The sequence below is a fragment of the Heterodontus francisci genome, chromosome 22 (genome assembly GCF_036365525.1).
Source record: "Heterodontus francisci isolate sHetFra1 chromosome 22, sHetFra1.hap1, whole genome shotgun sequence".
Taxonomy (NCBI): domain Eukaryota; kingdom Metazoa; phylum Chordata; class Chondrichthyes; order Heterodontiformes; family Heterodontidae; genus Heterodontus; species Heterodontus francisci.
The window spans coordinates 70,564,296-70,591,345 of NC_090392.1; the positions used below are offsets into that span (position 1 = coordinate 70,564,296).

The following is a 27,050-nucleotide window of genomic DNA, read 5'->3' on the forward strand; positions in this document are numbered from 1 at the left end:
ATGGGTGGAAAACCAAGAGCACACAATTTCCTGATAAATTGCTCTGTGGGGGCGGGAACGAGGGCGCAAGACTTCGCCACAGGAAAGTAAAAGGGAAGAAATAACCCTTTAATTCCTTTCATAACATTATCTAGAATTCGTAAATATAATCTAGCCTGACATTTCAGTACATTACACAAGGAGCAACATTTTTGGGTGAGACATCAAAATAAGGCTCCATCCGCCCATTCTTGTAGTTCAGGTGAGTATAACTGATCTGATTTGAAGAAAAGTAGAGTTTTCTAAGTGATCTAGCCAACATTCTTTCCTTAACCAACACCGGCACAAACAGATTAACTAGTCATTCATCTCATTTGCTACTTGTGGAACATTAGTGGACAAATTGACTGCTATTTTCATCCAAACAACAGTCACCACATTCCAGAAAGGAATCTATTGGATATGAAGTGCTATAGGACGTTATGTAGATGTGATAAAACACTATATAAATGCTATTTCTTCCCTATTTTCTGTCTTATTAATTTTTCACTGCTTAATTCCTATGAACATTGCCTAGTTGTTCCTGTAATGACCAAAGCATTATGTCTTTAGTTATTTTGTTACTATGTAAAGCTTTAAATCAGAATTGTAACTTCATGGATGATATAACAGAGTGGGGGGTGGGGGGGCACATAACAATTTTTGTCTTACATAGAGGGTCGGTGAGACCATTTCAGAAGATAAAGGCATTAAAAATTTATCTTATGAATCAAAACAACAAATGTACATTTTTGTGAAGAAGTTTTAAATGAGAAGATTAATTTATTGACTTACTTTCCCTTCACTATATTGGACACTGATTTAGTGAGATACCTGGCATTTTTTTGCTTGCACAGGTAGTCAATGTTTCCCTGCACACTTGTAGCAATGCAGAGTATTCTGGGTGGATGTCTATCTGTCAGGAGTGATCTTGATTACTCTCTTTACCCCTCTCTCTCTGTCTCTCTGTTTCTCCCTCTCTGTGTCATCCTCACTCTCTGTCCCCCTCTCTCTCTGTCCACCTCTCTTTCTGTGTCCATCTCTCTCTGCCCCCCTCTTTCTCTCTCTTGAACATACGTACAGACAAACATATGAACATACGAATTAGTAGGAGTAGGCCACTCGGCCCTTCGAGCCTGCTCCGCCATTCAACAAGATCATGGCTGATCTGATTGTAACCTCAACTCCACATTCCCGCCTACCCCTGATCTTCCACCCCCTTGCTTATCAAGAATCTATCTACCTCTGCCTTAAAAATATTCAAAGACTCTGCTTCCACTGCCTTTTGAGGAAGAGAGTTCCAAAGACTCACGACCCTCAGAGAGAAAATGTTTTTCTTCATCTCTGTCTTAAATGGGTGACCCCTTATTTTTAAACAATGACCCCTAGTTCTGGAGTCTCTCACAAGAGGAAACATCCTTTCCACATCCACCCTGTCAAGACCCCTCAGGATCTTATATGTTTCAATCAAGTCCCCTCTTACTCTTCTAAACTCCAGCGGATACAAGCCTAGCCTGTCCAACCTTTCATCGTAGGACAACCTGCCCATTTCAGGTATTAGTCTAGTAAACCTTCTCTGAACTGCTTCCAATGCATTTACATCCTTCCTTAAATAAGGAGACCAATACTGTACACAGTACTCCAGATGTGGTCTCACCAATGCCTGTATAGCTGAAACATAACCTCCCTACTTTTGTATTCAATTCCCCTTGCGATAAACTATAACATGCAATTAGCTTTCCTAAGTATTTGCTGTACCTGCATACTAACCTTTTGCAATTCATGCACAAGGACACCCAGATGCCTCTCCATCTCAGAGCTCTGCAATCTCTCACTATTTAGATAATATGCTTCTTTTTCATTCTTCCTGCCAAAATGGATAATTTCACATTTTCCAACATTATACTCCATTTGCCAGATTTTTGCCCACTCATTTAACCTGTCTATATCCCTTTGTAGCCTCCTTTATGTCCTCTTCACAACTTAACCTTCCTACCTATCTTTGTGTCATCAGCAAATTTAGCAACCATACCTTCAGTCCCTTCATCTAAGTCATTTATATAAATTGTAAAAAGTTGAGGCTCCAGCACTGAACCCTGTGGCACACCACTTGTTACATCTTGCCAAACAGAAAATGACCTATTTATGCCTACTCTCTGTTTCCTGTTAGCTAGCCAATCTTCTATCCATGCCAGTATGTTACCCCCTACACCATGAGCTTTTATTTTCCACAATAATGTTTGATGTGGCACCTTATCAATGCCTTCTGGAAATCTAAGTACAGTACATCCACCGGTTCCCCTCTATCCACAGCACATGTTACTTCTTCAAAGAATTCCAATAAATTGGTTAAACATGATTTCCCTTTCACAAAACCATGTTGACTCTGCCTGATTACCTTGAATATTTTTAACTGCCCTGCTATAACATCTTTAATAATAGCGTCTAACATTTTCCCTGTGACAGATGTTAAGCTAACTGGCCTGTAGTTTCCTGCTTTTTGTCTTCCTCCATTTTTCAATAAAGGAGTTACAGTGGCTATTTTCAAATCTAATGGAACCTTCCCAGAATCCAGGGAATTTTGGAAAATTAAAACCAACTCATAACTATCTCACTCTGTCTATCTCTCCCTGTCTGTCCCCCCCCCCCCTCCCTACACACACACCTCTCTCTCTCCCCCTCTTTCTCTCAGTCTGTCCCCCTCTTTCTCTCTCTCTCTTCAGCTTTTATTAAAAGCCTGCTGGAAAATCCCAAATCTGTCCGAAGTTGGGAAACCGCTGTTCCTGTTGTCATGCAGCACCTGTCAGCTGTGAATCTGACTTGCGACTTTTTTAAAAAGCCAGTCTGGAGGAAGAAGACAATGGGAAATTTCTCATCACCAGTCACGGACCCCTGACCAAGATGAGGAACGGCCCCAGTACAGTTTACATTCACAGGCTGGCTGGAAACCTTTGGGCCGGATCCTGGCTCGTGGGCCTTATGTTGGACAACCCTGTTTTTAACATAATTTATCTTAATTTCTTTAGTCAAAAAGCAGGTGGCAATGTTGCCTAAGTAACCTTACTAAATAAGTATATATTATTCTGATTTTTAAAAATTCATTCATGGGATGTGGGTGTTGCTGGCCAGGCCAAGGTTTATTGTCCATCCCGAATTGCCCTTGAGAAGGTGGTGGTGAGCTGCCTTTTAAACCGCTGCAGTACATGTGGGGTAGCTACACCCACAGTGCTGTTAGGAAGGGTGTTCCAGGATTTTGACCCAGCAACAGTGAAGGAACGGCAATATAGTTCTAAGTCAGGATGATGTGTGACTTGGAGGGGAACTTGCATTTGCTGCTCTTGTCCTTCTAGTTGGTAGAGGTCGCGGGTTTGGAAGGTGCTGTCTAAGGAGCCTTGGTGCATTGCTGCAGTGCATCTTGTAGATGGTACACACTGCTGACACTGTGCGTTGGTGGTGGAGGGAGTGAATGGGGTGCCAATCAAGTGGGCTGCTTTATCCTGGATGGTGTCAAGCTATTTGAGTGTTGTTGGAGCTGCACTCATCCAGGCAAGTGGAGAGTATTCCATCACACTCCTGACTTGTGCCTTGTAGATTAGAGTAGATAAAACTAAAACATTCCTCTTATTGTGCATTGCACCTTTTTTTTTTCTGACTTTTAGCTTTGTTTTGCTCATCTTGCTTCTGTCTGTACTCAACACGCAATAAAAACGAACCAAAACAAACCTTAAAAAGTGTCACGTTTTACTTGCATATGTAATCTATAATCAGTTTTTTCTTATAGTTTGTAAAACAATATTTGTTACTAAAGATAATAAGAAGCCTTAGTCCTAAAACCTTAAAATAGTTTATGTAAAACAAATTAATACCAACTGGATTTAAGGAACTCTAGCAACAAAACATTTTGGAATTTATTTCAGTGTTTGTTGTAACATTATCAGCATGCAGAAGTCTACAGGAGATTTTCCAAAGTGCAAAATTTGCTTGCAGCAACTTTTAATAATTGCAAGCTTTCTGTCTGTCAAAATGATCAAATGTAAATTGTAAGCTTCCATCTTTGCACATTACGATTACCTGTACACTTTGCCTATCTCTTGCCCTGGACTCAGAACCTACAAAGAAGAATTTAATAAAACAAGTTAGTATCATACTTGAAGAAAACGTAAGAAATGTTGAAAATTTGATTAACACACTTTTTAAAATGTAGTCGGAATCTTCACCATTTTGAGAAAACTCTTGGGCGTTGGGATCATTTCCTGGTCCTGACCCTACTTTGGTATACCTGCCAGCTGAATTTTATAGGACGTGTCCAATTAGCAGGCCGTCCACATTCAATGTCCAATAGGGATGGTGGGCGAGTTCTGCAGCTGGGAGCTCAGGACAGCACGGCCTATTGCAAGGGAGGCCAGCAGCCCTCCCTGTGTGACCAGTGGGAGCTTTGCTGAGGTCCAAGCAGCAGGAGCTGCAGGGAAGCACTGGAGACACCATCAGCATCAAGGGGGCAGCTGAGAGCTCATAAGGCCCAGAGCCACCGGAGACATCTGCCTCTAGGAATTTCTCACCCAATGGCAAAGCTGTGAGAAGGAACGGCAGCAACCTTGCCATTTTCTGCTGGGACCATTTAAATTGCCTTCATTTGTAACAAGGCCTGCACCTCCTGCTCTGCAGCCACCTCCTTTCATTTGCTGGGGTGCAGACCCATGCATTCCGCTGAAAATCTTATTTCTCTTTGAAAATAGGAGCTAATTGGCTCTTTGAATGCCACAATTGTCTTCCCTCCACTGCCGGGCCTTTCCCTAATTGAAAGGAAGCTCAGGTATTTACTGTTTTAAGTCTGTCACCATATCGTGGATGAAATCACAGAATGACTTGCTGATTGATTTCTCCATCTCTCCCAGTGGGGATGAACATAGCTGTTGCTCTCTGCCTCTTGCAGACAATATCAGGGGCTCAGAACATAAGGAAGAATGGGTCTGAACTCTTATCCAACTGCTCAGAGGTTCAATACTTTCAAGCAACAATGCGTGATGCCACAACTCATTCAAAACACATATTTTAAGACACTTAAAAAAATTATTTCACCAACTTTGGCTAAGAAAATTCTTCAACTCTGATAAATAAATTATCATTTTAGCTGTGTTCCACGTGTCGGTTTGCTTTAATGTGCCCAAACAGATACTGCTGCAACACTGGTGCAGGATCGTGGCAGGACATGAGGGGGGACACTCAAAAAAAACAGCTGTTGGTTGTTCAACAGGCACATATTTTTTGTGAATGGTTAGTTTTTAGTGCATACTGGTGGTGAACCAATGTAACTGGTGCTTTCTTAGCTTATCAAAATTAACTGTTTTCCAGACTTTCAACATTTCCTCCTTTATTTCATTTTTGCACACTCTACACATTTTGCGCTCTCTGTATTAAAATCTCTCCTTCTTCCCTTTCAAAATGCAGATAATTTTAACTTGAAGCTGGAATAGTTGTAGTACCCAATTCCAGCTACTTGATGGCACTACCGAGGAGAAAAGCAGACGCTAACCTTCCTCATTGTTGTCCAGTGACACCTAATGGTCTGGATCAAGTGATACAACTAATTTTAAAGTTTAAAAAATTGTAGTGTTATTGCCTTCAGCAAGTCCCCACAAACAGCAATAATGACCAGATAATCTTTTTTTTTTTAGTGATGTTTGCTGAGGGATAAATTTGGGACAGAACACTAGGGAGCTTTCCCTTACAATGTAAGTACTGTAAAATACTAAGAGGAAGTGCTTTCCCCACGAGAGAGACATTGGCACATTCCGGCACACCCTAAAGCATTGGGAGCAGGTTCCTAATCCTTCTGAGCCAGTAATGTGGATGGTATGATGAACTAGCGGTGGTAAAAGAGGTGATAATGAATTATAAAGTAAAGAAACACCACAAAAAAATAGAATCAATAATATATAACAAAAGATCATCAACCTGAAACGGTAACTCTGCTTCTCTCTCCACTGAGGCTGCCAGACTTGCTGGGCTGAATTTTACCAGCCCCTCGACGTTGGGGGTCGTGACAGGAGGGCCCATAAAATATTTACAGGAGAGGACCACCACGACCCCCGATGCCGAGAAGGCCCTGCCATATTTTACCGGCGGCGGCGAGGCCTCGGTGCACCCCACCCGCTCCCCCCCCACTGCCACTCGGCAGCGGGGTCTTCATTAGCATATTATAATGAATGCAAATAAACGGTAAACAAATTATCTAGACTGGACGGCCGTCCCACGGCGATATTCCGGCCTGTGGCTCGAAGTTCCGCGCCTTCCGACCCCCATTTGGGGATTCAAGGTGAGACACTGCTGGGGAGGAGGGAGGTGTATAATTTTCAGGTCAGGAGGGGGGGGGCGGGAGCGGAAAAAACACTTTTTATTGGCTGTGGGGAAGGTGGGAAGGGGTTGAAGGGCAAAAGTGATGAGGTTGGAGGGGGTGGCAAAGTTCAGGTTGGGGATAAAGTAAATTGTCTATGTATATGCCAATAAAAAAAACACTGGGGAGTTGGGAAGGGCCTCCAGCTTTTAATTATTTTTTTTTAATGAAAATGCATGATAATATGACTTTAAAAACTTAATTTGTTCCTAAGGGCTTGAAGCCCTTTAAAAATGGCGTCCGGCGCCTGCACGGTTGCACCAGACGCCATTGTTGGAGACAGAGTGGCCACCTCCTCTACATCATCAGGAGCGGCCACTCCACTCCCTCCATTTCAATGAGCCCCCGTGTGAAATATCGCGGGGGCTCAGTGGCGGTGCCTCTGTGTCTGAAGGCTGCCAACTTCAAAGCACACCGCCGCGATCTGCAGCACGCTAATAAAATTCAGCCTGCTGACTGTTTCCAACATTTTCTGTTTTTTATTTTTGTAATAGAATCAACAGACTAGTTACTGGTTCTCCCAGTTACTCACCAGTCCTGTTCTTGTTTGATTTACTGTTTTTCGATTTGTTCCTGTTGGAGAAAAAATATTCTTAACTCAGTTGAATTTTGTAATTAAAGCTATTTTTAGAAGCATTACATATACATTTGCAGAGGACATACTCGGGGTGACTTTAGTGGGATGTCATATTGGTGCGTATGGGGGGAGATATCATTAACAGTAAGCGTGCATGTTGATGCTGCCTGACGCTCAGAAATAGCATCAAGCTGTGTGTAGAGCCCTAGTACGCAAACACTAAGTGTCACTACGTGCTGAGGTTCTATCTGTCCCTGGTGTTGCGAAGGACGGGTCTGGTCACATTGTCGTGGAATGCTCCATCCAGTTGGACCGTGCCGCACCATCTATCTGTCGTGGAAAAGTTTGTGTGAAAAACACCTGTGACCATCAATACATCAGGCAGTGGTCTGCATGGAATGCCCTCAAGGCCCTACGGGAAAAGGAGACGGTGGATCCTGTCGGATAGTTCCCCGAGCAGGCTGCCAAAGTCATTTGGCAGAATGCCTCATCACCAGACCTTTCAAACAAGCACCAAAATGTAGCTTGGCGGGTGGTGAGAAGGGCTCTCTCCGTCAGATTCTTCCTGCACACCCAGAGTCTCGCCCCCTCTGCACGCTGCCCTCGAGGTGGCTGAGGTGGGGAAGAGACGACTGCCCACCTCCTTCTGGAATGCAAAGCAGGCGTGGAAAGAGATGCAGTGGTTTTTGTCGAGGTTCATCCCAAGCAGTTCGGTAACACAGGAGTCTGTGCTCTATGGGCTGTTCCCAGGGACGCACACCGAGATAAACACCAACTACTGCTAGAGGACCATCAATTCGGTCAAAGATGCTCTTTGGTCTGCCCGAAACTTGCTGGTCTTCCAGCGCAAAGAGTTGTCCACAACCGAGTGTTGCAGACTGGCACATTCCAAGGTCCAGGACTACGTGCTGAGGGACGCACTAAAGCTTGGGTCAGCTTCTGCAAAGGCTCAATGGGGAAAGACCACAGTGTAAGGTCCTCCCGCCATAGTGAACTGAGGAGCTGGACCCATGGGAAACCCCTCGGCTGTATACACTGAATATGGTTTAGCTATAAAATGTACATTGGATGTAAAATGGAATGTCAGGGTTGTGAGGCAACTCACTCCTGTATTGAAGAAAACTGATTTCCTTTGCACTTTTTGGAATGTCAAATTGGTGCTGTTTTGAACTGTGTTGTAATGTATTTTTTTTTTTACAGATTTTTATGAATAAAGTATTTTTTGGAAAAAGAAACTATCTGAGCTTTTGGGTGATGCCCACGTACAGCATGGCCTCCCAGTCTTTCCTGTCATCTATCATGGTGGTCTTAGATGACAGCATGCAGGAGTGTCTGGACAAACTGCTAACTCTGGACGAGCTGACAAAGGTTGTCAGGTCCTTTGAGACGAGTAAAACTCCTGGAAGCAACGGCTTACCGGTTGAGTTGTATTCAACTCAACACAGTGGCGCAGTGGTTAGCACCGCAGCCTCACAGCTCCAGCGACCCGGGTTCAATTCTGGGTACTACCTGTGTGGAGTTTGCAAGTTCTCCCTGTGTCTGCGTGGGTTTCCTCCGGGTGCTCCGGTTTCCTCCCACAAGCCAAAAGACTTGCAGGTTGGTAGGTGAATTGGCCATTGTAAATTGCCCCTGGTATAGGTAGGTGGTAGTGAAATATAGGGACAGGTGGGGATGTGGTAGGAATACGGGAATGGTGTAGGATTAGTATAAATGGGTGGTTGATGGTCGGCGCGGACTTGGTGGGCTGAAGGGCCTGTTTCAGTGCTGTATCTCTAAAAACTAAAAAAAACTAAGTGGGACTGGATCGGCCCAGACCTGCTGGGAGTGCACAAGATTATGCTTCTGGCCGGCAATATGTCAGAATCCAAGAGGAAAGGCATCATCACCCTCATCTACAAGCGGAAGGGGGAGAGGGCGGAAATCAGAAATTGGCGGCCCATCTCACTGCTTAATGTTGACTACAAGATTCTGTCCAAAGTCATCACCAGTCCGGTCAAGTCTGCTCTGGAGCTTGTGATTCACCCTGACCAGACCGGTACTGTACCCGGCAGTAAGATCTCAGTTAGCCTCGCGCTACTCATGGATACGATTACCTGTGTACAGGACAGGGGAGGTGGACACCTGCCTCATCAGCTTGGACTAGGAGAAGGCTTTTGACAGGATGTCGCCCACATACATGATGGACGTGCTCTCAAAAATGGGGTTTGGGGAGGGAATCCGCAATTGGATCAAACTGCTCTATACAAACATCAGTATCGCAGTCTCAATCAATGGGTGGGAATCAGAAAGTTTCCCAATCAAATTTGGAGTCAGGTAGGGCTGTCCTCGCTCTCCTTGATGCATTCTGGGAAGACTAACAAGGCAAGGGAATATACAATGGATGGTGGGACCCTAGGAAGTACAGAGGGTCAGAGGGACCTTGGTGTACTTGTCCATAGATCACTGAAGGTAGCAGCACAGGTAGATAAGGTTAGGAAGGCATATGGGATACTTGCCTTTATTAGCCGAGGCATAGAATATAAGAGCAGGGAGGTTATGATGGAGCTGTATAAAACGCTAGTTAGGCCAAAGCTGGAGTACAGTGTACAGTTCTGGTCACCACATTATAGGAAGGAAGTGATTGCACTGGAGAGGGTGCAGAGGAGATTCACCAGGATGTTGCCTGGACTGGAGCATTTCAGCTATGGAGACTGAAAGGGCTAGGGTTGTTTTCCTTAGAACAGTGAAGGCTGAGGGGAGATATGATTGAGGTATACAAAATTATGAGGGGCATTGACAGGTTAGATAGGAAGACACTTTTTCTTTTAGCGGAGGGGTCAAAAACCAGGGGGCATAGATTTAAGGTAAGGTGCAGGAAGTTTAGAGGGGATTTGAGGAAAAGAAATTTCACCCAGAGGGTGGTTGGAATCTGGAACGCACTGCCTGAAGGGGTGGTAGAAGCAGGAACCCTCACAACATTTAAGAAGTATTTAGATGAGCACTGAAACACCATAGCATAAAAGGCTATGGGCCAAGTGCTGGAAAATGGGATTAGAATAGTTAGGTGTTTGATGGCCGGCACAGACACAATGGGCCAAAGGGCCTGTTTCTCTGCTGTATAACTCTATGACTCCTGCCTTGTTTGTTTGTCGTATCAAACCTTTCGCAGAGTCCATTAGGAAGGATGCGGGCATAAGAGGGGTGACAATCCCAGGCAGCGGAAGCACTCAGCTCAAAGCCTCCCTGTACATGAATGATGTCGCTGTTTTCTGCTCGGATCCACTTTCCGTTCGCAGACTGATGAGCATCAGCGACCAGTTCGAACTGGCCTCGGGAGCCAAAGTAAATCACAGCAAGAGCGAGGCCATGTTCTTTGGAAACTGGGCCAACTGATCCTTTGTCTCTTCACCGTCAGGTCAGACTACCTGAAGGTGCTGGGGATATGGTTCGGAAGGGCCAGGGCATGCATCAAAACCTGGAAGGAGCAAGAAGCCAGGATCCACCATAAACTGAGCATGTGGGAGCAGCATTCTCTCCATTGTGGGTAAGAGCCTGGTCATCAGGTGCAAGGCGATAACGTTGTTGCTGTATGTGGCACAGGTCTGGCCCATACCCCACTCCTGCGCTATGGCAGTCTCCCGAGCCATTTTCCGCTTTATCTGGAGTTGCAAAATGGACTGGGTCCAGAGGGACACGATGTTCAAACCTCTGCATATAGGCGGAAAAAAACGTATCCAATGTCGCCCTCATCCTGATGACCACCTTTGTGTGCGGCTGCACCAAGCTGTTTGTAGAGCCCCAGTACGCAAACACTAAGTGTCACTACGTGCTGAGGTTCTATCTGTCCCTGGCGTTGCGAAGGATGGGTCTGGTCACATTGTCGTGGAATGCTCCTTCCAGTTGAATCGTGCCGTACCACCTATCCTTCGTGGATAAGTTTCTGCGGAAGAACACCTTTGACCACCAATCCATCAGGCTGTGGTCTGCATGGAATGTCCTCAAGGCCCTACGGGAAAAGCTGATGGTGGATCCTGTCAGATGGTTCCCCGAGCAGACTGCCAAAGTCATTTGGCAGAATGCCTCATCACCAGAACTTTCAAACAAGCACCAAGATGTAGCTTAGTGGGTGGTGAGAAGGGCCCTCCCAGTCAGATCCTTCCTGCACGCCTGGAATTTCACCGCCTCCGCACACTGCCCTCGAGGAGACTGTGGTGGGCAAGAGCCAGTTGCCCACCTCCTTCTGGAATGTGCCTTTGCAAAGCAGGTGTGGAAAGAGATGGCGTGGTTTTTGTTGAGTTTCATTCCAAGCAGCTCTGTAACACAGGAGTCTGTGCTCCACGGGCTGTTCCCAGGGACGCACACCGAGCTAAACATCAACTGCTGCTGGAGGACGATCAATTCGGTGAAAGACGCCCTTTGGTCTGCCCAAAACTTGCTGGTCTTCCAGCACAAAGAGTTGTCCACAACCGAGTGTTGCAGACTGACATTCCTCGGTCCAGGACTACGTGCTGAGGGACGCACTAAAGCTTGGGGCAGCTGCTGCAAAGGCTGAATGGGGAAAGACCACAGTGTAAGGTCCTCCCGCCATAGTGAACTGAGGGATTGGACACATGGGAAACCCCACGGGCTGTATGCACCAAATATGGGTTTGCTGTAAAATGTACATTGGATGTAAAATGGAATGTAAGGGTTGTGAGGCAACTCACTCCTGTATTGAAGAAAACTGATTTCCTTTGCACTTTCTGGAATGTCAACTTGGTGCTGTTTTGAACTGTTTTGTAATGTATCTTTTTACAGATTTTTATGAATAAAGTATATTTATGGGGGGGGGAAAACATCTGACCTTCTGGGTGTCATTTCTGTAGTAGGTGGGGAGGGTGGTGTCATGTAGTGTTAGTGTCTGGAGAAGGGGAAAGCCCTTGGTATGGGAGGCACATGGTTTCCTTGTGGGGCCCACAGAAATACTTCAACTTCTCTTGGCCCAAAAGGAAACCTTAAAAAAGAAATTAAACTTATGTGGGCCACTTTTATCCATCCCCTGGCAGGTCTGACCTAGTGGGGAAGCCACTACTGCTTCCCTGCTCAAGCCTTGGGTTAACATTAAAGTCTGGCCCAATTATATCATTGGAGCCCAATCTGCATATTTAAAGAACCGCCAGCTTCAGGCAGGTGCTCTTGCCAGCTGTAATTTAAAAATAGTCAATCAAATCAGGGGTGAGTAGGCAGCATGAAGTCCCCAGCTCTGTTTTAATCGTTGCCACAATTTCCCAATAGTACAACCGTGTCCACACTTAAAAGGCACGTCATTGGCTTAGAAGCGTTTTAGAACGTCTTGAGAATGTGGAGAACTATATAAATGCAAATTCTTTCTTTAAAACAGCTGCTGTTACATCAACTGTGTTTACATTGTAGCTTTTTCGGGAGCAGAGAGTGAGCGAGTGAGCAGCTGGGAAGGTCAGTTTGAAAGTAAATTTAATTTCCTTTTGTTTTTCGGCGGAGGCCAGGGGGCTGCTGGGTAAGTAAAACACTATATATTTGGGCGGTTTAAAATAACTTTCCTTTCATTGCAGCAGCTTTTTCGGGAGCAGAGAGTGAGCAGCTGGGAAGGTCAGTTTGAAAGTAAATTTAATTTCCTTTTGTTTTTCGGCGGAGGCCAGGGGGCTGCTGGGTAAGTAAAACACTATATAGTTGGGCGGTTTAAAATAACTTTCCTTTCATTGCAGCAGCTTTTTCGGGAGCAGAGAGTGAGCGAGTGAGCAGCTGGGAAGGTCAGTTTGAAAGTAAATTTAATTTCCTTTTGTTTTTCGGCGGAGGCCAGGGGGCTGCTGGGTAAGTAAAACACTATATATTTGGGCGGTTTAAAATAACTTTCCTTTCATTGCAGCAGCTTTTTCGGGAGCAGAGAGTGAGCGAGTGAGCAGCTGGGAAGGTCAGTTTGAAAGTAAATTTAATTTCCTTTTGTTTTTCGGCGGAGGACACGGCTGATGTCCCTGACTCCTTCACGTGCAGGAAGTGTGTCCAACTGCAGCTCTTGTTAGACCGCATGACGGCTCTCGAGCTGCGGATGGACTCACTTTGGAGCATGCGCGATGCTGAGGAGGTCGTGGATAGCACGTTTAGTGAATTGGTCACACCGCAGATTAGGATTGCTGAGGGAGAAAGGGAATGGGTGACCAAAAGGCAGAGAAAGAGCAGGAAGGCAGCGCAGGAGTCCCCTGCGGTCATCTCCCTCCAAAACAAGTATACCGTTTTGGATACTGTTGGGGGAGATGGCTCACCAGGGGAAGGCAGCAGTAGCCAGGTCCATGGCACCGTGGCTGGCTCTGCTGTTCAGAAGGGCGGGAAAAAGAGTGGAAGGGCTATAGTCGTAGGGGATTCGATTGTAAGGGGAGTAGATAGGCGGTTCTGTGGTCGAAAAAGAGGCTCCCGAATGGTATGTTGCCTCCCAGGTGCACGGGTCAGGGATGTCTCAGATCGGCTGCAGAACATTCTAAAGGGGGAGGGTGAACAGCCAGTTGTCATTGTGCACATAGGCACTAATGATATAGGTAAAAAACGGGATGAGGTCCTACAAGCAGAGTTTAGGGAGTTAGGAGCCAAGTTAAAAAGTAGGACCTCAGAGGTAGTAATCTCAGGATTACTACCAGTGCCACGTGATAGTCAGAGTAAAAATGAAAGAATAGTCAGGATGAATGCGTGGCTTGAGAGATGGTGCAGGAAGGAGGGGTTCAGATTTTTGGGACATTGGGACCGGTTCTGGGGGAGGTGGGACTATTACAAATTGGACGGTCTACACCTGGGCCGGACTGGAACCAATGTCCTTGGAGGTGCTTTTGCTAACGCTGTTGGGGAGGGTTTAAACTAATGTGGCAGGGGGATGGGAACCAATTGAGGTCAGTTGACAGTAAGGAGGTAGTAACAAAAGCCTGTAAGGAACTAGACAATGAAGTCAGTGTGACTAAGGGGAAGAACAGGCAGGGAGCAGATGATGAATATAAAGGGACTGGTGGTCTGAGGTGCATTTGTTTTAATGCAAGAAGTGTAGTAGGTAAGGCAGATGAACTTAGGGCTTGGATTAGTACCTGGGAGTATGATGTTATTGCTATTACTGAGACTTGGTTGAGGGAAGGGCATGATTGGCAACTAAATATCCCAGGATATCAATGCTTCAGGCGGGATAGAGAGGGAGGTAAAAGGGGTGGAGGAGTTGCATTACTGGTCAAAGAGGATATCACAGCTGTGCTGAAGGAGGGCACTATGGAGGACTCGAGCAGTGAGGCAATATGGACAGAACTCAGAAATAGGAAGGGTGCGGTAACAATGTTGGGGCTGTACTACAGGCCTCCCAACAGCGAGCGTGAGATAGAGGTACAAATATGTAAACAGATTATGGAAAGATGTAGGAGCAACAGGGTGGTGGTGATAGGAGATTTTAATTTTCCCAACATTGACTGGGATTCGCTTAGTGTTAGAGGTCCAGATGGAGCAGAATTTGTAAGGAGCATCCAGGAAGGTTTTCTAGAGCAGTATGTAAATAGTCCAACTCGGGAAGGGGCCATACTGGACCTGGTGTTGGGGAATGAGCCCGGCCAGGTTGTTGAAGTTTCAGTAGGGGACTACTTTGGGAATAGTGATCACAATTCCGTAAGCTTTAAAATACTCATGGACAAAGACGAGAGTGGTCCTAAAGGAAGAGTGCTAAATTGGGGGAAGGCCAACTATACCAAAATTCGGCAGGAGCTGGGAAATGTAGATTGGGAGCAGCTGTTTGAAGGTAAATCCACATGTGATATGTGGGAGGCTTTTAAAGAGAGGTTGATTAGCGTTCAGGAGAGACATGTTCCTGTGAAAATGAGGGATAGAAATGGCAAGATTAGGGAACCATGGATGACAGGTGAAATTGTGAGACTAGCTAAGAGGAAAAAGGAAGCATACATAAGGTCTAGGCGGCTGATGAAAGACGAAGCTTTGAAAGAATATCGGGAATGTAGGACCAATCTGAAACGAGGAATTAAGAGGGCTAAAAGGGGTCATGAAATATCTTTAGCAAACAGGGTTAAGGAAAATCCCAAAGCCTTTTATTCATATATAAGGAGAAAGAGGGTAACTAGAGAAAGGATTGGCCCACTAAAGGACAAAGGAGGAATGTTATGCTTGGAGTCAGAGAACATGGGTGAGATTCTAAACGAGTACTTTGCATCGGTATTCACCGAGGAGAGGGACATGACGGATGTTGAGGTTAGGAACAGATGTTTGATTACTCTAGGTCAAGTCGGCATAAGGAGGGAGGAAGTGTTGGGTATTCTAAAGGGCATTAAGGTGGACAAGTCCCCAGGTCCGGTTGGGATCTATCCCAGGTTACTGAGGGAAGCGAGAGAGGAAATAGCTGGGGCCTTAACAGATATCTTTGCAGCATCCTTAAACACGGGTGAGGTCCCGGAGGACTGGAGAATTGCTAATGTTGTCCCCTTGTTTAAGAAGGGTAGCAGGGATAATCCAGGTAATTATAGACCGGTGAGCCTGACGTCAGTGGTAGGGAAGCTGCTGGAGAAGATACTGAGGGATAGGATCTATTCCCATTTGGAAGAAAATGGGCTCATCAGTGATAGGCAACATGGTTTTGTGCAGGGAAGGTCATGTCTTACCAACTTAATAGAATTCTTTGAGGAAGTGACAAAGTTGATTGATGAGGGAAGGGCTGTCGATGTCATATACATGGACTTCAGTAAGGCGTTTGATAAGGTTCCCCATGGCAGGCTGATGGAGAAAGTGAAGGCGCTTGGGGTCCAAGGTGTACTAGCTAGATGGATAAAGAACTGGCTGGGCAACAGGAGACAGAGAGTAGCAGTAGAGGGGAGTTTCTCAAAATGGAGACGTGTGACCAGTGGTGTTCCACAGGGATCCGTGCTGGGACCACTGTTGTTTGTGATATACATTAATGATTTGGAGGAAAGTATAGGTGGACTGATTAGCAAGTTTGCAGACGACACTAAGATTGGTGGAGTAGCAGATAGTGAAGGGGACTGTCAGAGAATACAGCAGAATATAGATAGATTAGAGAGTTGGGCAGAGAAATGGCAGATGGAGTTCAATCAGGGCAAATGCGAGGTGATGCATTTTGGAAGATCCAATTCAAGAGTGAACTATACAGTAAATGGAAAAGTCCTGGGGAAAATTGATGTCCAGAGAGATTTGGGTGTTCAGGTCCACTGTTCCCTGAAGGTGGCAACGCAGGTAAATAGAGTGGTCAAGAAGGCATACGGCATGCTTTCCTTCATCGGACGGGGCATTGAGTACAAGAGTTGGCAGGTCATGTTACAGTTGTATAGGACTTTGGTTCGGCCACATTTGGAATACTGCGTACAGTTCTGGTCGCCACATTATCAAAAGGATGTGGATGCTTTGGAGAGGGTGCAGAGGAGGTTCACCAGGATGTTGTCTGGTATGGAGGGCGCTAGCTATGAAGAGAGGTTGAGTAGATTAGGATTATTTTCATTAGAAAGACGGAGGTTGAGGGGGGACCTGATTGAGGTGTACAAAATCATGAGAGGTATAGACAGGGTGGACAGTAAGAGGCTTTTTCCCAGAGTGGGGGTTTCAATTACTAGAGGACACGAGTTCAAAGTGAAAGGGGAAATGTTTAGGGGGGATATGCGTGGAAAGTTCTTTACGCAGAGGGTGGTGGGCACCTGGAACGCGTTGCCAGCGGAGGTGGTAGACGCGGGCACGATGGAGTCTTTTAAGATGTATCTAGACAGATACATGAATGGGCAGGAAGAAAAGAGATACAGAACCTTAGAAAATAGGCGACATGTTTAGAGAGAGGATCTGGATCGGCGCAGGCTTGGAGGGCCGAAGGGCCTGTTCCTGTGCTGTAATTATCTTTGTTCTTTGTTCTTTGTAATGTGCAGCAATTGTCATATTATTGGCATAAATTTTAAGCTTACTGTAAATTCATCATATCTATACTGGAATTTGCCACCCATGTTGATACTGCAGTAATGCCAAATCTGTAGTCTAAATGCTGCATTAGAAAGGGTGAGAGGATAATAGAAAGGCTGTAGGAGGAAGTGAAAGACATTTTTCGTTATCATGAATATCTATTAAAAATTAGATATTGTTATTAGAATAATAAGTAATTAGAGTAAATTGAGTAACTAGATTAGAGGAAGAACTTGCATTTATACAACACCTTACATGACATCAGGACATCCCAGAACACTTTACAGTCAATGAAGTACTTTTGAAGTGTAGTCTCTGTTGTAATGTAGGAAATGTGGCGGCTAACTGAGCGCAGCAAGCTCCCACAAACAGCAATGTGATAATGACCAGATAATCTGTCGCTAGTGATGTTGGTTGAGAGATAAATATTTGCCAGGGCACCAAGGATAACTCCCCTGCTCTTCTACAAAATATTGTAATAGGAGCTTTGCATCCACCTGAGAGGGTAGACAGGGCCTCGGTTTAACATCTTACCCTGAAAGACAGCACCTCTGACAGTACAGCCACCCAACAGTACTGCATTAGGCAAAAAATATTTAGACAACAGGACTAGGTGCTGAGCAATATGCAAAGATTAGGAAAAGTGAACGAAAGCTTGATTAAAAGATTTGAGACTCTTTTTCAAAGGTAGAGAGAGAACTGGAGAGGTTTAGGCAGGATGATCCAGAGAATAGGACTTAGGTAGCTGAAGGCTTTGGTCTTCCAAATGTTCATTTGAAGAAAAAGGTAGGAATTGGTAGATTAGTTTTTAGAGATACAGCACTGAAACAGGCCCTTCAGCCCACCGAGTCTGTGCCGACCAACAACCACCCATTTATACGATTCCTACACTAATTCCATATTCCTACCACATCCCCACCTATCCCTATATTTCCCTACCACCTACCTATACTAGGGGCAATTTTATAATGGCCAATTTACCTATCAACCTGCAAGTCTTTTGGCATGTGGGAGGAAACCGGAGCACCCAGAGGAAACCCACGCAGACACAGGGAGAACTTGCAAACTCCACACAGGCAGTACCCAGAATTGAACCCGGGTCGCTGGAGCTGTGAGGCTGCGGTGCTAACCACTGCGCCACTGTGATGTGAAGAATTTAAATGTCTTCATAGATGGAGATCACAAAGACCCAGTCCAGTCAAATTAACTTGAGAAACTAACATGTGGAAGTTAGAAAAAAAGCACACGCATTGATGAAACTCAAAGAATTAAATTTCTACATACCACATGACTAGACAAACTAATGTGAACTTGAAGCATTTTCACCACTGGGTCAGAAGGTTGTGGTTTCAAACCCCATATTAGGAGCTCATAAGTTCAGTAAGCACTCCAGCATAGAATTGAGAGAGTTCTGCATTGGCAGAGATGCCATCCCTTAAATAAGACATTAAACCCAGGCCCTGTCTATCAGTTCCAATGGACATTAAAGATCCCATGGCACTATTTGGGGAAAAATAGGAGCTTCTTGCACCTTCCTCCCTCACCCATTGCCACATAAAACAGAATAACTGGTCATTCAGTTAATTGCTGTTTGTGGGAAACTGGCACGGAATGCCTACAGTGTTTGCACACCTAACAAATCACTGCACTTATAAAGAAAATAAATACTTTGTGTGAAATCCTAGTAACATGATAAGATGCTATACAAATGCAAGAATTATCATTTAGAATAATGAGTGAGAAACACTGCAGCTTTGTTTAATAGTTTTGGGAGTTTCTGAAATGCAACAGCTGCATCTGAGGACTGGAGGTGGTGAATATTTAAAAAGAAGTGTGAACTATCAGGGAAAAATCAACCATCTGGTTTACCATTGTGAAAAAGTTTTAAATGCATCCTACAAGACAATCATTATGTAAAGAGCACAAAAATCTTTAAAGGAAAACAGCAAAGTTTTAATCGACTGGAGTTTCACAGGGTATTTCATAAAAGTTTTATTCTGAGGCTTTTAAAAGATGATAGCTCAAGAAATTAATAACAAGTTAGCTCGCTGAATTAAAGTACAGCAGAAGTGGCTAATGGTGTCCGACAAACGTTTGATTTAAGCTCTTCAATGAAATGACAGAAAGGGTTGATGAAGGTCATGCAGCTGATGTTCTGTTTATGGAGTTTCAAAAGACATTTGACAAGGTGCCACATTATAGAGATTAGCAAAATTCAAAGCAATGAGATTTAAAGGGGCAGTGGTAGCATGGAGGCAAAAATTAGCTAAGAGACAGAAAACAGTAGTGAAGGGTTGTTTTTCAGACTGGAGGGAAGTATACAATGGTGTCCCCTGGAGGTCAATATTAGGACCACTGCTTTTTTTGATATACATTAATGGCCTGGTCTCTATGATTCTAAGTGATGAGAATAGTCAAGGGTCTGCTGGGAACACAGCAACAGAGTCCTGCAAGGATCTGTACTGAATCTCCTGCTACATACAAAAATGTGAAGGATGTTGCTTCTAGTGATATTGTCAGCTTTGTTGGTGACATCCAATTATATGACCAGATGACATAGTGTAGAAAGATTGGTAGCATTTAACAAAACCTGGAGATATTAAGTGGATGAGGTAAGGGCTGTCAGCTGGTTAATGTAGATGAATATCATGAACACTGGCAGAGAAAACAAACGACTTGTTACCAGATGTTGGCTTTTCATTGGCAGATGTGAAAAAGTTAAATTACGTTCATTTGCTTTTGACCACCAACTGTTCATTGAAAGTATCCAGGGCATTTAATTATGAATTAAAAGAGGTTATTTTAACCATGTATAACTGATTGGTAAAGTAATTATTTTGAATATACAGTGAATTTTTGGCAGAGTGCTTTCAAAATAACGGTAGATCAACAGGGGAAAGCAAAGAGTCAGGGGTTCCATCTTCATCTTACACATGGTATAAAATAAGAATATGACTTTGTGATCTATATGGATTTCAGTAAGGCGTTTGATAAAGTTCCCCACGGTAGGCTATTGCAGAAAATACAGAAGTATGGGATTGAAGGTGAATTAGTGCTTTGGATCAGAAATTGGCTAGCTGAAAGAAGACAGAGGCTGGTGGTTGATGGTAAATGTTCATCCTGGAGTATAGTTTCTAGTGGTGTACCGCAAGGATCTGTTTTGGGGCCACTGCTGTTTGTCATTTTTATAAATGACCTGGATGAGGGTGCAGAAGGGTGGGTTAGTAAATTTGCGGATGACACGAAGGTCGGTGGAGTTGTGGATAGTGCCGAAGGATGTTGTAGGTTACAGAGGGACATAGATAGGCTGCAGAGCTGGGCTGAGAGATGGCAAATGGAGTTTAATGCGGAAAAGTGTGAGGTGATTCACTTCGGAAGGAGTAACAGGATTGCAGAATACTGGGCTAATGGGAAGATTCTTGGTAGTGTAGATGAGCAGAGAGATCTTGGTGTCCAGGTACATAAATCCCTGAAAGTTGCCACCCAGGTTAATAGAGCTGTTAAGAAGGCCTATGGTGTGTTAGCTTTTATTAGTAGGGGGATCGAGTTTAGGAGCCACGAGGTCATGCTGCAGCTGTACAGAACTCTGGTGCGGCCGCACATGGAGTATTGCGTGCAGTTCTGGTCACCGCATTATAGGAAGGATGTGGAAGCTTTGGAAAAGGTGCAGAGGAGATTTACTAGGATGTTGCCTGGTATGGAGGGAAGGTCTTACGAGGAAATGCTGAGGGACTTGAGGTTGTTTTCGTTAGAGAGAAGGAGGAGAAGAGGTGACTTAATAGAGACATACAAGATAATCAGAAGGTTGGACAGGGTGGATAGTGAGAGCCTTTTTCCTCGGATGGTGATGGCAAACACGAGGGGACATAGCTTTAAGTTGAGGGGTGATAGATATAGGACAGATGTCAGAGGTAGTTTCTTTACTCAGAGAGTAGTAGGGGCGTGGAACGCCCTGCCTGCAACAGTAGTAGACTCGCCAACTTTAAGGGTATTTAAGTGGTCATTGGATAGACATATGGATGAAAATGGAATAGTGTAGGTCAGATGGTTTCACAGGTCAGCGCAACATCGAGGGCTGAAGGGCCTGTACTGCGCCGTAATGTTCTATGTTCTATGTCTGTTCTATATCGTGGTAGATAACCATCGTGGTAGAAAATTTCAATACATCTTTGAATCCCGTCTCCCACCCCAGCAATGAGTGATCTGTATATAAATTGCCCTCTCCCCCACCCCCAGAACAAACTTTTATTCATATCCCAAACTTACCCCCGAATTTTATTCCCTTTTGACCCTCAACCCCTTCCCACCATCCCCGCAACCAATCGCGTTGGTTTTTGCAGCTGACCCCTGCCTGAAAGATTCACTCCTCCCCCACACTCCCCACCAGTGTCACGCCTCAGATCTCCAAATGGAGATCCGAAGGTGTGGGAGCTCTGGCCACCGGCCAGAATATCAGCGTGGGACGGCTGTCGGGACAAGGTAAGTGCGTTTGCATGTATGTAAATTTATTTAAATGGAGGCTCCGCCACCACCAATAAAATGCGGCGGGGCCTTCCCGGTGTCGAGGCCCATGTTGGGCCTTTCCTGGAAGTATTATTCAGGCCCCCCCTCCCCCTCCCCCCTACAACCGCCACAACCCCTGATGTCGGGGGCTTATAAAAATCAGCCTTTAAAGTCTATTTGGCCATTTTTCTTAAAACCTTTACTAATTATTTTCAGTAAAATTTCAAAATTGTAGCTAATATCTTAGAATTGACATTGACAAACATGAATGTTGCTACATGCTCCATACCAACCTTCAACAGAAGAGATTGCTACTCTGTGCAGTGTCATTGTTCACTTTTAACTTCTGTTCAAATGGCCAGCATTCCAGCTAAAATTTTTATCATTAGTTATCTGAGTAGTTCTGTCAATACAGATGAAACTTGATCGACTATATATGGATCTCTTCCCTCCTAGAGAAGCTTAATGCTGCAGCTTTCATCTCTTGCTCCAGTTATTCTCATTTTGAATGTTTTATTTTATTAGTGAAAGTAAAATTTATCCAAATTTCCCTTTAAGATGCAACTAAAAGGTTCAAGGATAGTGATAGAAACTAATCATAAGGGTTTAACCTGTTCTCTTTAAATAAATGCTTGAGATCTGTGTTTTTGTAACAGTCACTTTTCAATTCTACTTACAGACATAACCAGCTCAATTCCCATCCAGTTGATCATCTGTTCCAATATGCAGATAGTGCCTTTACTAGCAGCACTTGTTAATCATTATTAAATATCTCAAGAGTAGCAGATTAAGGGCTTGATTTTAACTCTTTGATAGTGAATGGATTTTGAGTGAGTTGAAATCTCGCCCAAAGAGTGAGGATAGTGAACTAGCAAATGAAATATATAATTCCTGGTGGTAGGGTTCAGTATACCACAGTCCCATTTTTATTCATAACTTCATTACATCTGGTTGTTTTCTGAATAGCCTCATTCATCAATTAAGTTCTCCATTTCATTCTCCCTCTTTCCCATTAACCAGAAACTTTCTCTCCTCTAACTGATAGAGTCTAGCAGCTTACTACATTGCAAGAAAATTGGCCATATTTGTTAGGGTTGGAGGTCAAGGATGTTATTATTTAACATTTTCAAAAGGCCTTTGATAAGGTACCACATGGTCGGTCATGACAAAGGTGCGGGCATATGGAGTCAAAGGATAAATAGCTGAATGGATAATAAATTGGCTAAAAATTAAAGTGAGTAGGGGCAAAGGGTGGTTATTCAAAGACAGAAAGCAGTATTCCACAAGGATCAAGGTTATTCATAATTTACGTTAATAATCTGGATTTAGGAATAAATAAACCAATATCAAAATTCGCAGATGATCCCAAACCAGTAGGGTATGGCTAACACTGAGATAGAATACAACATAATGCAAGAAGTCATTAGAAAACTTGCAGACTGGGTAGTTAGGTAGTAAAAAAAACTCAACACAGACAAATGTGAGGTGTGGGACTTTGGCAGGAAATACAGAACAATCACCAACTCCTTAGAAAATAAGTAACTGGGGTAGAAAAGCAAAGGGATCTAATGATACAGATGAACAAATTATTAAAAGCAGCATTGCAGGGCAACAAAGCACTGAGATTTATTTGTAGGTGTATATAGTTCAAAAGTAGTGAACTTATGTTAAACTCGTATGGGACCCCAGTAAGGCCATACTTAAAGTACTGTGCTTTCAAAAGGATACTGGACAAGTATGTGAGGAAAAAAAGGATTTGAAAGTTAAAGAATTGTGTTTGCCAACACCTACTAGCAGGACATCTCAGCCAAGATATAGTGCATGGCAAAGGAAGACCGAAAAGATGGGGAGGAATGAAATACACCTCAAAAATCAAAAATGATTTTTTTTAAAATGAGGAAAATAAAATACAACAAAGTAACATCAATGTCAAGCATATTAGCATATTGATTATGTTACTAGACTAGTAATCCAGGGGCTCTGGACTAATGATATGGTAACATGAGTTTAAATCCCAACAGAGCTAGTTGAGAATTTAAGTTTAGTTAAATAAATCTGTAATAAAATGATAGTGTCAATAATAGTAACCATTAAACTACGAGATTGTTGTAAAAAGGCAGCTGGCCCATTAATGTCCTTTAGGGAAGGAAATCTGCTGTCCTTACCTAGTCTGACTGATATGTGACTCCAGACCCTTAACTGCCCTCTGAAATGGTCTACCAAGCCACACACTTGTATTTACGAAGGTAGCCCACCATCACCTTCTCAAGGGCAATTAGGGATGGGCAATAAATGTTGGCCTTGTCAGGGATGCCCACATCCCATGAGTGAATAAAAAAATATATATTTCATTATGTTGGCATCACATCCTAGTTAATGAAACTATTTTTTCCTGTGGACAAAATATAAATATTCTAAACCCATGCCACAGTAAGCTAATTAGCAACTGCATTGCCTCCACTTCCACTGGATCACACCACAAAGGAATATGTTGCACAATTACACAAATATTTTGTACTTCTTTGCCTAATTAACTTTAACCAATTAATTTTAACATATGGTATAATCAGGATGCATTATGAAGACCCATGGGATGACTTGTATCCCATTTCTGGAGGTAACCATTACTCAAAACTTGCGAGATATCAAGTCAGCCCACTTGTGGGATGCAAATCATAATTTTATGGGACTTCATAATGTATTCTCTACATGACTAAGAAACAAGCCAACGCTTATTGTTGGCTTGTTGTTAAGGCTATGGTCCAAGTGCTGGAAAATGGGACTAGAATAGTTAGGTGCTTGATGGCCAGCACAGACACGATGGGCCGAAGGGCCTGTTTCTGTGCTGTATAACTCGATGACTCTATCTATGACTCTAAGCCCAATAAATTGAAGCTTCACTTTTTCTAGAAGAAAATAAGTGAAAATAGCCACTACCACTGTAGGCTAACTTTTCAGCTGATGTAGTTCCCTGCCTAAAACTCTCTTTCAAAATGCCTTGCTAACTTTCTCTCCACCTTCAAACCCATCTAATTGCCCACCTTTTCATTCATGCCTTTGATTTCCTCTCCCCATCCCCGAATTCTTTTACCTCTTTCTTGGTATCCATCTTTTCCTCTTGCAATGTGTTGTGAGATGCCCTTGTAGGTGTGGAATGCTATATAAATGCAAATTGCTAATGTGCAACAATGTGGTGCATTTAGAACAGTGACACACAGATTTTTTTGCATATGATTTGCCCAAAGAGGATTCCTAATGCCAGTTGTGCTGCCAGAGGTGGAATGGGTATCTCCTGGTGATGGTAATCAAGAAGTTATCAAGCGAGGAATCAACAGTTGAAAGCTGTACCCTAGCTGTTTATGATGCAACTTATTGAGACCACAACACAATAGCTCCCTATTTTTTAAAAATGCAATCAGCCCATCTTTCAAATATAGACAACAATAACAACACTTTGCAATTATGTAGCACCTTTAACAGTAAAATGGCCCAAGGTGCTTCACAGGAATGTTATCAAAGGCGAGGGTGGAGATTGCAGGGGCTCTGACCCTCATTTTTAATTCCTCTCTGGCCAAGGGGGAGTGCCAGAGGACTGGAGAACAGCTAATGTGGTCCCACTATTTAAGAAAGGTTGTAGAGATAAGCCAGGGAACTACAGACCAGTGAGTCTCACGTCAGTGGTAGGGAAACTATTGGAGAAAATTCTGAAGGAGAGAATCTATCTCCACTTGGAGAGGCAAAATTTGATTAGGAATAGTCAGCATGGCTTTGTCAGAGGGAGGTCATGCCTAACAAATTTGATTGAATTTTTGTAGTTTACATGGATTTCAGCAAAGCCTTTGACAAGGTCCCCATGGGAGACTTATCAAGAAAGCAAATGCACATGGGATACAAGGTAACTTGATAAGGTGGATTCAAAATTGGCTTAGCTGTAGAAGACAGAGAGTGATGACAGACGGCTGTTTTAGTGACTGGAAGCCAGTGTCCAGTGGCGTACCACAGGGATCTGTGCTGGGTCCCCTATTGTTTGTCATTTATATAAACGACATAGATGACTATGTGGGGGGGAAGGATCAGTCAGTTCGCGGATGACACAAAGATTGGCCGAGTGGTTAACAGTGAGGTGGAGTGTCTTAGGTTACAGGAAGATATAAACGGGATGGTCAAATGGGCAGAAAAGTGGCAGATGGTATTTAACGCTGAAAAGTGTGAGGTGATACACTTTGGAAGGAGTAACGTGAGACGGAAGTATTCAATGAATGGCCTGACACTGGGAAGTTCCGAGGAACAAAGGGACCTTGCCGTGTTTGTCCATAGATCTCTGAAGGCAGAAGGGCAGGTTAATAGGGTGGTGAAAAAGGCATAAGGGACACTTGCCGTTATCAATCAAGGCATAGATTACAAAAGCAGGGAGGTCATGTTGGAGTTGTACAGAACTTTGGTAAGGCCACAGCTGGAGTACTGTGTGCAATTCTGGTCGCCACATTATAGGAAGGATGTGACTGCATTGGAGGGGGTGCAGATGCAATTCACCAGGATGTTGCCTGGGGTGGAACATTTAAGCTATGAAGAGAGGTTGGATAGGCTTGGGCTGTTTTCGCTGGAGCAGAGAAGACTGAGGGGTGACCTGATTGAGGTGTACAAGATTATGAGGGGCATGGACAGGGTGGATAGGGAGCAGCTGTTCCCCTTAGTTGAAGGGTCAGTTACGAGGGGTCACAAGTTTAAGGTGAGGGGCGGGAGGTTTAAAGGGGATTTGAGGAAGAACTTTTTTACCCAGAGGGTGGCGACGGTCTGGAATGTCCTGCCTAGGAGGGTGGTAGAGGCGGGTTGCCTCACATCCTTTCAAAAGTAACTGGATGAGCACTTGGCACGTCATAACATTCAAGGCTATGGGCCAAGTGCTGGCAAATGGGATTAGGTAGACAGGTCAGGTATTTTAATGCATCGGTTCAGACGCGATGGGCCGAAGGGCCTCTTCTGCACTGTATTATTCTGTGATTCTGTGAATACTTGACAACAAGTCACATAAGAAAATATTAGGGCACATGACCAAAAGCTTGGTCGAAGAGGTAGGTTTTAAGGTGTGGCTTAACGAAGGAAGGTGAAGGTGAAAAATTTAGAAAGGGAATTCTAGAGTTCAGGCCCTCGGCAGCTGAAGGGACGGCCGCCAAAGACACCATGAGCCTTGAATTCAACAGATCCTGTCATACGGGTCAGGTCAGTTGCCACGGTATGTAGGAAGTAGATGAATTATTTTAAAATTTTTCACAAGAGTTTTTTTAAATTTTGGATAATCGCTTGGCATGACAACAACTTACAGCTGGAGACAGCAGATTTACAAATTTGACCCTGGTTGTTGCTGACAGCATAGAAAAACAGGGAGAATTGTGCCAATTAATACTTACTAGGTGAAATATTGTATTGTTACTTCAATAAAAGCTTTCCTGTATTGATAGTTGATGCCATTGCACACTTACCCCTCCCTCTGCATGGAGCACAAACTACCAGGTGCTAAAATTATCTGAAAGCAGACATTTATTGGGTTTGCTTGTAAAATTCACAAAATGCATGTTAATGGTGTTTTTGTGCATTGCATGGGAGCATTTTTTCCAGGTTTCATGATAATAGGGAGGT

The 27,050-nt window shown here is 43.9% G+C and overlaps 1 protein-coding gene across 1 annotated transcript in view; it reads right to left on the reverse strand.

Annotated features, from left to right (window-relative positions):
- LOC137381413 (uncharacterized protein C11orf52 homolog) overlaps positions 1-27,050 on the reverse strand; it is a 34,020-nt gene that overhangs the window by 3,582 nt on the left and 3,388 nt on the right. Inside the window, exons 2-3 of the mRNA XM_068053978.1 lie at positions 6,945-6,985; positions 4,090-4,127 (exon numbers count right to left, since the gene is read on the reverse strand). Coding sequence (XP_067910079.1) covers positions 4,090-4,127; positions 6,945-6,985 — 79 coding nt within the window. The remainder of the gene's footprint in view (positions 1-4,089; positions 4,128-6,944; positions 6,986-27,050) is intronic.